The 9,858-nt window shown below is 45.3% G+C and overlaps 1 protein-coding gene across 3 annotated transcripts in view; it reads right to left on the bottom strand.

The window, feature by feature from the left end:
- Positions 1 to 3,292: 3,292 nt before the first annotated feature.
- The window catches only part of LOC129705418 (charged multivesicular body protein 3-like), a 50,975-nt gene continuing 44,409 nt past the window's right edge, over positions 3,293 to 9,858 (bottom strand). For all 3 annotated transcript variants that reach the window (XM_055649148.1, XM_055649012.1, XM_055649086.1), the window contains 4 exons: positions 9,134 to 9,313; positions 6,735 to 6,856; positions 5,376 to 5,490; positions 3,293 to 4,765 (listed from right to left, as the gene is read on the bottom strand). In XM_055649148.1, coding sequence (XP_055505123.1) covers positions 4,617 to 4,765; positions 5,376 to 5,490; positions 6,735 to 6,856; positions 9,134 to 9,313 — 566 coding nt within the window. In that variant the 3' untranslated portion in view covers positions 3,293 to 4,616. The remainder of the gene's footprint in view (positions 4,766 to 5,375; positions 5,491 to 6,734; positions 6,857 to 9,133; positions 9,314 to 9,858) is intronic.

Here is a 9,858-nt window from a genome sequence, read left to right as displayed (position 1 = left end):
CGCTCTCCTCCCGATGTCCGAGTCAAAACCCCCGGCTGGCGATGGTAAATAAGTCCCGCGGCCATTAAAGCCGCACCGGGTGATGCAAGGCCGCGCTCCGGGTCTTGGAGTTGGAGCCCCCGGCGGGCGCTAACAAGTCCTGCGGCCATTTAAAGCCACGCCGGGTGATGTAAGGCCCCGCTCCAGGTCATCCTCAACCCCACAACTCGGGCAGGAGAAGTCGCCGTTGCAGAAGCCCCGAAAAGTGGTCTCCCAGCAGATACCCGCGGGCTCCCGATGTCATCGTCCACCAGACCTGCAGCTGGAGCCCCCGAATCTCCTGGGTCCGGCCACAGCCGCGCGCCACGACAGCTCCTCCCGCTCTGAACTCGGCCAGCTCCGCGATGGTGGGTAAGCCCACAGCTCCGCGACTGGAGCCCCAGGTCGTTCGGGTTGGAGGCCGCTCCACGGTGCTAGGCCCCAACGACAACGGAGACCCGACAGGGAAAAGGTCAGGTTCTCTGTGCAGGGGAAAGATTTTAAAAGTTTCCCCCCTCACGCACATACCCAGTTTAAAAAAACTACATTCAAACAAAACAACAAAAAAAACGGACAGATGGACTGCAGAGGCCGCTGTGACGTGAGTCGTGCCGTGTCTATTTTTGTGTCTATCTTCAATTTCAGAGTTAAATAAAAAACAGTGTGCTGGAGGAACTCAGCGGGCTAGGCGGCATCTGTGGAGGGAATGGATTAGGAGTTGTTTCAGGCCAGGGTTCTTCTTCAATAGGAAGGAACTGCAGATGTAGTTGTCTTTGCAAAACGCCAAATGATTCTGGGAATGCCAAGAGAGGGAGAGGGGAGAGAGTGAGCGAGAAAGAATGAGAGATTCCAGCTACTTAACCCCAAGCACCCTGGTAGATCAACGCTTACAAAAATAATCCGCTCTATGATCTTTGGCAGTCCAAAAGCAGCGAAGGAAAATAAAAAATCCCCCCACCCTCCAGTCTCCCCCGGCCAGTGATGCGATGAACGCGGGGGTCTGGACCAATCGCTGACAAGGTCTGGGACAAATCCCCTCCCTGGAGACGTCATGTCCGTTATTTGGCTTTTCAGCGTCGTTACTGTTCGGTATCTTGGCTCCCTTTTCGGCGGGTTTGATTATCAAGTTGGGGTTGCAGAGTGCGCGGAGGGCTGTACGTTCGGGGGTGGGGAGGTTAGAGTGAGTAAGGGGAGTGGAAGAGTTGAGGCGGTTGATGTCCCGCTGGCAGTTGGAAATGACAAGATCTAAAGGGCAGATCGTCAAGTGGTCACAACATTGGGGCTTGCAGTTCAACCCTTCCAAATGTGAAACCATGCGTGTCACCAGAAAGAGGAATCCAGGCGTCACATCCTACAACATACTTGGTGTCACCCTTGAAGAACCCAAACAAACCAAGTATCTTGGCATCAAATTGCAAAATGATCTTCGTTGGAATGGTCAGACTCATCATGTTGCAGTGAAAGCAACAAGAAGGGTTTCGGCCCGAAACGTTGCCTATTTCCTTCGCTCCATAGATGCTGCTGCACCCGCTGAGTTTCTCCAGCTTTTTTGTGTACCTTAGGTGTCCTAAACTTCCTGAGGTGCAACTTTCATCATTGTTCAGCTTCTGTCAAGGAGAAGTTGTATTTCACCCTCGTTCGACCTAATTTGGACTACACAGTTGCAGCTTGGGACCCATACAGATAAAAACATTTCATCCATCGAACGTGTCCAAAGACAGGCCGCTCGATTTGTTACTAACACCTATGAGAGAGAAGCGAGTGTCACCTAACTTCTGAATTCTCTGGGGTGGAACCCTCTCCAAGACAGACGTGAAGCTCACCGTTTGACCTGTTTTTACAAAATGTTAAATGGTCAGCTAGACATAGATTACAAGACCTACACCAACCCCAAACTAATTAGGAGCAGACGAGGGCATTCGATCCAATTTGTGTTCCCAGCTACAAAGACAGATATATACAGCAATTTGTTCTTCCCACGCACAATTAAAGCATGGAATAATCTCCACCCAACTATAGTTACCCAACCAGATGCAACTAAATTTAAAGTACAGGTAGCACTTTCTTCCCAATAACCCTTTCTGGCTTAATCCCTCCCTTCACCACCTCCAGTTTAAATTCCAGTTGGAATATTTTGGAGGACCAAGTAACCAATAACCAAGTAGAGGGCCATCCACGGGAGTCCAAGAGGAGGGGGTGCGGTTGAGAAGGGGCCATCACTGGGTGGTGAGGACTCCTTCCCATGGTAAAAAGCCCAGAGGCAGAGGCGACGGATGAAGAGCTGTACATTGTTGCGGACCCAGAGCTCGTTGAGGTGGGGGCAGAGGGGAACAAAGGTGAGGCCTCTTGCTGAGGGTGGAGGGGTCGCAGGTTAACTCACACTTTGTTCCCTTGGCAGCTGAACAGCGCCTCAACTCAAATGTATTGTCCAACCAATCCCCCTGACCTTTCTTCTCCCCCTCCCCCCCTCTCATGCCACACTAGAACACAAACCCATTCCTCCTCCTGATTTTGCAATTCACAACTGTTCAATCGTCTCACAATAGACAATAGGTGCAAGAGTAGGCCACTCGGCCCTTCGAGCCGTCACATAGAAACATAGAAATTAGGTGCAGGAGTAGGCCATTCGGCCCTTCGAGCCGTCACCTTTTTGTCTTTTCATCTCTGACCTTAGTCAAACCATCTGTTGGGTAGTTCTGACCCAAAACATCACCTATCCATATTCTGCAGAGCTGATGAGCTATATTCCAGCATCTGCGGTTCATTTTTTCTACTTGATTTAGTTTAGAGATACAGTGCGGATATTGGGAAAATCCCTTCAGCCCACCGAGTCTGCGCCAACCTGCGATCCCTGACACACTAACCTATCCTGCACACACCAGGGACAATTTACTGAAGCCGATTACCCTACAAAAGTGTACCTCTTTGGAGTGTGGGAGGAAACGGGAGAACATACAAACTGTACAGACAAGCACCCATAGTCAGGATCTAACTGGTGCTGTAAGGCAGCAACTCCACCGCTACGTCACCATGCCTCCTATCTTGCTTCCTTTTACCATGTCCCCGTGGATCCATTTTCGAATGCCAGCTTATCCATTCGGCCATATTTACTGTTGTTTGGAAAGCAGCAAGGTGTGAATGTGAAAGCTACGCAGACTTGAAGCATTACTACATTTCACAATCTAAGTGTATAAAGTGCATCTTTGAAGTTGCACTAAACATTTATAACTCGGCTTCTGCAAACTGTAATTTCAGTAAAACCATACAGCGGAGATAAACCAAAGCAGAGTTTATTCCTTTTCTTTGCATCCCTATTTAATTATTAAGGTGGACCAAGTTTTTGTATAATTAGAATGTTATTATTGACATTGAATTGCAGTTCCACAGAAGTCTAGTACAATTAATTCCTACTTAAATATCTCAAACAAATCTCTCCAATAAATCCATCTTGTTTTATTTTAAGATGAAGAACAGCAACTGCCTGTGGCACTGTAATTAAAGTAGTGTATGATCAAAGTTGCACCTAAAGGTCATTCCAGGCTGATTTGAATTGCCTGTTCTAGTGAGAATTGTCTCTACAGTCAACTAAACTGCAATCTATTTCAGGAACATGTACCAAAATGGGTTGTTCTGCACGCACAGAGAGACCCTTACCCCTACATTAAAGACTGCAAAATCATATTTAATGGTTATAAAGCAGTCCTGGTCAACCCACGTCATAATCTTTTTGTTCACTTTTATTACTGAAGAATTGCTGAAATTCACAACTGTGCTTGAATGCTGATGGAGGACTTGGTAATCATCCATATGTACAAAAAAATGAAAAAGTACTAGTCGGGATACTAGTACTTTAGAAGGACTCTTATCTTTAGAAGGGAGACTTGCCAAAGACAGAAACATTACAGTGCCCATCTCAAATTTCAAATCCTGCACTAAAATGGGGTTTTAAAGTTCCAACAATTTTAATTGTTTTTAACAGTTTCAATTGTTTTATCTCGGTTGCTGGAGGACTCCAAACACATACTTAAGGGTGCCATTTGAAGCCAAAAATGGCAATAGTAAAAACTAGAGGCAGGAAATATCAACCAAAACATTCTTTTACAACTCAAATATACAATTGTTAGTTAATATAAAGAATATTTTCCCACCATGGGTTGTTTATAACAGGATAATCACTATCAAGTTTATGGAGTATTCTTTCACTATAATAAGGCCACTTAGAAAAAAAAGTGTTTACATTCTTCAACAATTTGATTTAACCAAAAACAAACCATAAACAGTAACCCTCATCACCCCCACAGTTAAGTCTGGGAATTGTAAAGACATTAGTGCTGAAATTATACTGAATAATAAAGTAGTCAAAGGTTTTGACAGCTACCGAGAAGTAGTTTAGCGTAATGGGAGAAATGACTTGCCAGTGTAGTATTGTTCTTCTTGGGAAGCATACTTTGTACAGATTTAACAGTACCAATGTTTTACGCAGAAAATATAGACTTTGGTATTGGCATGAAGAGGGAAAGAGGGGTATGGGAACCATCTCATACTCCACAGCAACATAATTCGAGTGGGAACTATACAGCCAAGATATTTTACACAGATCAACTCCGGAGTGCTGCCAGCCGCGACTGCATTTCTTCAATTTCCTCTTCTGCCTCGCCTTCATCTGATGCAGCCGTGGCCCCTTTTAGTTCCGGCTCTGGCTCTGGCAGAGCATCCGTGACTTTGCTGGGAGCTTTCCCAAGGGCACCTGAAAACAAAAATAAAGGGAATGTTTAAAATCTATCATGACTTGTCAATACTCGATGTTACAGCAGAAGGGTGTTAAATCGAGATTCTATCCGTCCAATACTGCTCAGATTGCATTTCTGCTCTCAGTAACCTGACAACTGAGACCTTTCACGACTTTTCCCCAGATCAGATACAGAATGCAAACCAAGTCTCACTGAACGGGGAAAAAAGTGCTGGAGTAACTCCGTGGGGCAGGAGACGTGTGCAGGAAATGGACGGAAAACATTTTGGTCTGGACCCTTTCTCAGATTGCCACTGATCTTGGCAAATCAGTTCATAAACCAGTACGTAATCATTGGATGCAATGTTTGCGTCACAGCATAGGAAAACTAGCTAGAATTTCTAACCCTAATCGTTGATAATATCAGCTAAATGACTGCAGTATTTTCATCAAATTGTTCCCCCCAGGCCATGAACTGCTCAAATAATTTCTACTATCCTATTTGAAGGATGCAATCGGTGGATATTTAAAAACTACGAGATACAACATTTCTGAGATTGACACAAAAATCTAAAGGAGATTTCAATACTATGAAAGATATTAAACATACACGCTGGGTTTAATTTACCTGCAGTGACCTCAAAAAGTATTTTGTCAATTTCCATCTCTGCTGCTTCCTCCATTTCGTCTTCATCTTCCATACTCTCAAAAGTATCTTCCAGCATCTCATCAATAATCCCTGCCTGCAGACAGTAAACGCACACACACAAATTATTCAACATTTGAAGCATCGACACCTCAGGTTTAAGAAACGATTTATTCAGATTGCAAGACTGAAGAATGCCATTTTCTTCTCGTTCCAAAAAAACATGCATCTGAAACATTGTCAGGATTTCGCTAAAGATGTTGACACATCTCCAACCGTCAGATTCAGATTTGCGGTGATTTTCATTTTTGCGAGGTACACTTTGCTCGCAAGACCACCGCTTGCGCTTGCACCCATCAGGACGCATCCACCTGCTGCTCTTGGTTTAACGGTGGTGCTCAGGAGATGCTGCCTGAACAGCCTGGGCAATAGGGTGAATGCACAGTCTTTTTTTCCCCCAAGGTAGGGGAATCCAGAATTAGCGGGCCTAAGGTTACGGTGAGAGGGAAATGATTTAATAGGAATGCAAGGAGCAGCTTTTGCCCACACAGGCGGCGGTGGGTATGTGAAATGAGCTGCCAGAGGAAATAGTTGAGGCAGGTACTATAGTTAAAATATAGGTACATGGACAGGAAAGATTTAGAGGGATACAGACCAAACAGGAAAATGGGTCTAGTTTCCATGGAGCATCTTGGACACCTAAAAACCCGCTCGTCTTTGGGATGTGGGAGGAGATCCACACAGTCACAGAGACAGTAGCTACAGTCAGGATAAAACCCAGACTGTGAGGCAGCAGTTCTACCAGCTGTGCCACCCCCTTGAACATGTAACGTCAAGAGTGTTATATTGTCATATGTCCCAGATAGAACAATGGAATTCTTACTTACAGCAGCACCACAAAATATGTAAACATAGTACTCTGTGAACTATATAATAAAGAAGAAAAAGAAGTTCTGTATAAGATCTATATGTATATATATATATATAGAACCATACATTAAAACAAACAAACAATTTGTTTGCCCCATGGTCAATGTAGTTGAGAGTTTATTTGGAGGTTGTTGTATTTAATAACTGTAGGGAAGAAGCTGCTCCTGAACCAGGACGTTACAGTTTTCAGGCTCCTATATCTTCCCAATGGCAGGGGTGAAATGATTGTGTGGCCAGGGTGGTGTGGGTCTCGGATGATGCTTTTTGAGGCAGCGACTCCTGTAAATCCCTTCGATGGTGGGGAGGTCAGAACCCGTGATGGACTGGGCAGTGTTCACCACTGTTGCAGTCTTGTTACATATTCAAGTTAAAGTAGGTCCCGACCATTAGCACTAGTGTTTTATCTCTCACCTTCATCATTTCTTTGGACAGATCCCTCATGGTGGCTTGAATTTCAGGAATCTTTACTAAATTCTGCATGGCTTTCATCACTTCAGTACTCTTGTCTAAGGCACCAGTGACTTTTGCTACAGCTACAAAAGGAAGGCAAGAAATCAAACGAAAAACTGAAGGCAGTAATAAACACGATTTACGACCATTTCATTTTGACTTGCACTTTAGTCTTCGGTGCTTCTGTTAAATTAGAGGATCAAGCCTCAAATTGGTGGCAGCTCAAAATAAATTGATCAGCAAGGTCTGAAAACTGGAAATGGAACCAAGTGGATTACTCATGCAGTGCAATTGCAGAAGTGTTGGGAATTGCACCAAGATTGAGGCATGAGTAATAATCCTGATTTATGGTATTGAGCGGAGGTCAGGCAAAATCTTAAGGGAACAGAGGCAGGTAATTGGACACTGTTGTTACACTTGATAACTTTCCTACCAATTATTAAATATAGAAACATAGAATATAGATGCAGGAATAGGCCATTCGGCCCTTCGAGCCAGCACCGCCATTCAATATGATCATGGCTGATCATCCACAATCAATACCCTGTTCCTGCTTTCTCCTCATATCCCTTGATTCCCTTCGCCCTAAGAGCTACATCTAAGTCTCCCTTGAATAAATACTGTTCTATACGCGTTGTTACCATCCGCCCACCATCCCCCCTTCCTCTGTTCACTCCACGTATCCCCTCTCAGCCTTCGTTGTTTTCTCCTACATTCCCCCACCTAAGTCCATCAGCAAAACAATGCCTCTGACATCCACCTGCTGCTTGCCAGATCTTGCCCTATCCTTAAGGGCCCGTCCCACGAGCGTGTGACTGCATGCGGCAAGCGCGACCTAACGTGGTCGCTTGACCCGTATAGCCTCCTGGGGCCGGTCCCACTTCGATCGCCGGAGCCGTATGGAGTTGTGCGGAGCTGGTCCCGACATCGCGCGGGGCTCTGAAAAACTGACCGTGTTCAAAAATTCCGCGCGGCAACGGCCTGCCGGCCCGCAGCCGCATTGAGGCCGTACGCACCGCCTCGACGGGCGTGCGCAGCGTCTTGACGCCTTACGCAGCGTCTTGACGTCGTACGCCTTCGCTCGAACTTCACGTCAACTCGTACGGGATCACTCGACCTCCGAGCGACCCCCGCTTCCGGTTTGGTCGCGCTTGCCGCATGCAGTCGCAATCTCGTGGGACAGGCCCTTTATGCCCTCATCTCTGCATACTTGCTCTCTACCACGATTCCAAACATTGACCTTCTACCACCCTCCACAGATGCTGCATGGCCAGCAGTTTGGGGTTTTGTTTGCTGCAGATTCCAGCATCTGCAATCTCTCAAGTCCCCTAAATAACTTGGGTGCCCTCGTCATGGAATGAATAGCAACATCCTATCTGTTGTACAACCAAGATCATCGATTCGCAATAGTGCTTACCACAAAGGACAATCAAAGGGACCCAGCACCAGGGTGCAAATCGCTCAAGGAATGATGAGAACTAGTTTAAACTAAACTAAAACAAATCATCACTTTTGACATCCCTTGTGACAATAAACTGACCATGAAACCTTGAAACTAGAAAAACAGCAATAACATAATCTGATCATTTAAGATGACCGTAACTTCATCAGCCACATTATTTTATCTGTACAGTTAATTACAGATACTTTTACCGCTGTACCATAGAGAGTATCCTGACCACCTGCTTCACGGTATGGTACAGCAGCTGCACTGCTGCGGACAGGAAGGCACTACAACGGGTGGTGAAAACCGCGCAGCACATCATCGGTGCCCCGCTCCCTGCCATGGATGCCCTCCACCGAAAACGGTGTCTGAGACGGGCTGGGAAGATCATCAAAGACCCCTCACACCCCAACCATGGACTGTTTGCCCTCCTCCCATCAGGGAGGCGGTACAGGAGCCTCAGGTCACGTACTAGTAGGATGAGGAACAGCTTCTACAACAACACAATCACATTGCTGAACTCGGAGTCCCGACGATAGATTTCTCTGGTCCCTCCGTCCCCATTGTTTAATTATTCTGTATTTCTTGAATTATTCTGTATCTTCCCTCTTTCTATTTTTTTTGTTTTCTTTATGTACAACTACTACGGACTGACGCAAAACTGCATTTCGTTGTACTGATACTTGTATTGTGCGATGACATTAAAGTTGAATTGAATTGAATTTATAAAAATGAGAAAATAAACAGGAAAAATCAAATTACTTGGAGATGTAATAGTTAAGTCCGAATGAAGAAGAGATCATAGAGAAAGTGAACTTCAACAGTGCGTAAATGTAACAGGCCCACAGCAGAAAACAATATATTATTTGCCAGGTTGGCATTTACTGAGATTTCTGGTACAATGCCAACAGCTTACCTAGTTGGTTCTTCATACTCATAAGGACAGAATTCATTTGTGCTTTTGAAGCATACAATTTGTTCACAGCCTTCTTTGATCGAACAATTTCTTTTGCTAAGATGATGCAAACATCCTTTTGGCCCTTCTTTGCAGCATCTTTCACAGACCTCTTTACTTTCTCCTCTTCCCTCTGAATATCTAAAACAAAAAGTGTAGTTATAAATAGGGTTAGGGAAACTTTAGAAGGATATGGGTCAAACGCTAGCAAATGCTTTCCAGTTTAAATGGGACACCATGGTTGACACGGACAAGTTGGGCCAAAGTGCCAGTTTCTGTGCTGTATCACTCTACGACTCTAAAGAGGGGTCTTTCCAAATGCCTCAAAAAATGTAATTCTCAACGGTATAATTAACATAACCCCCCAGTCCTTTGTCCCACTGGTGAGAGTTCCCCCCCCCCCCCTGCCCCCCCCCCCCCCCCCCCCCACCTCAGACTTCCCCTCCCCCCCCCCCCCCCCCCCCCCCTCCCGTCCTCCACCTTTCAACCTAAAGCCCCCAAATACTCCCGTGGCAAGCATTTTATACCCTTTATATCCAAGATCATAGGGATGATTGGGCTAACTTATAATGAGCATTTGACAGCTCTGGGCGTGTAGTCGCTGAAATTTAGAAGGATGAGGAAGGATCTCATAGAAACTTACCATTTAATTAAAGGCATTGATCATAGTCATACATTATTAGCCA

The sequence above is a fragment of the Leucoraja erinacea genome, chromosome 1 (genome assembly GCF_028641065.1).
Source record: "Leucoraja erinacea ecotype New England chromosome 1, Leri_hhj_1, whole genome shotgun sequence".
Lineage (NCBI taxonomy): Eukaryota > Metazoa > Chordata > Chondrichthyes > Rajiformes > Rajidae > Leucoraja > Leucoraja erinaceus.
This window is presented reverse-complemented; position numbering and strand designations above follow the sequence as displayed.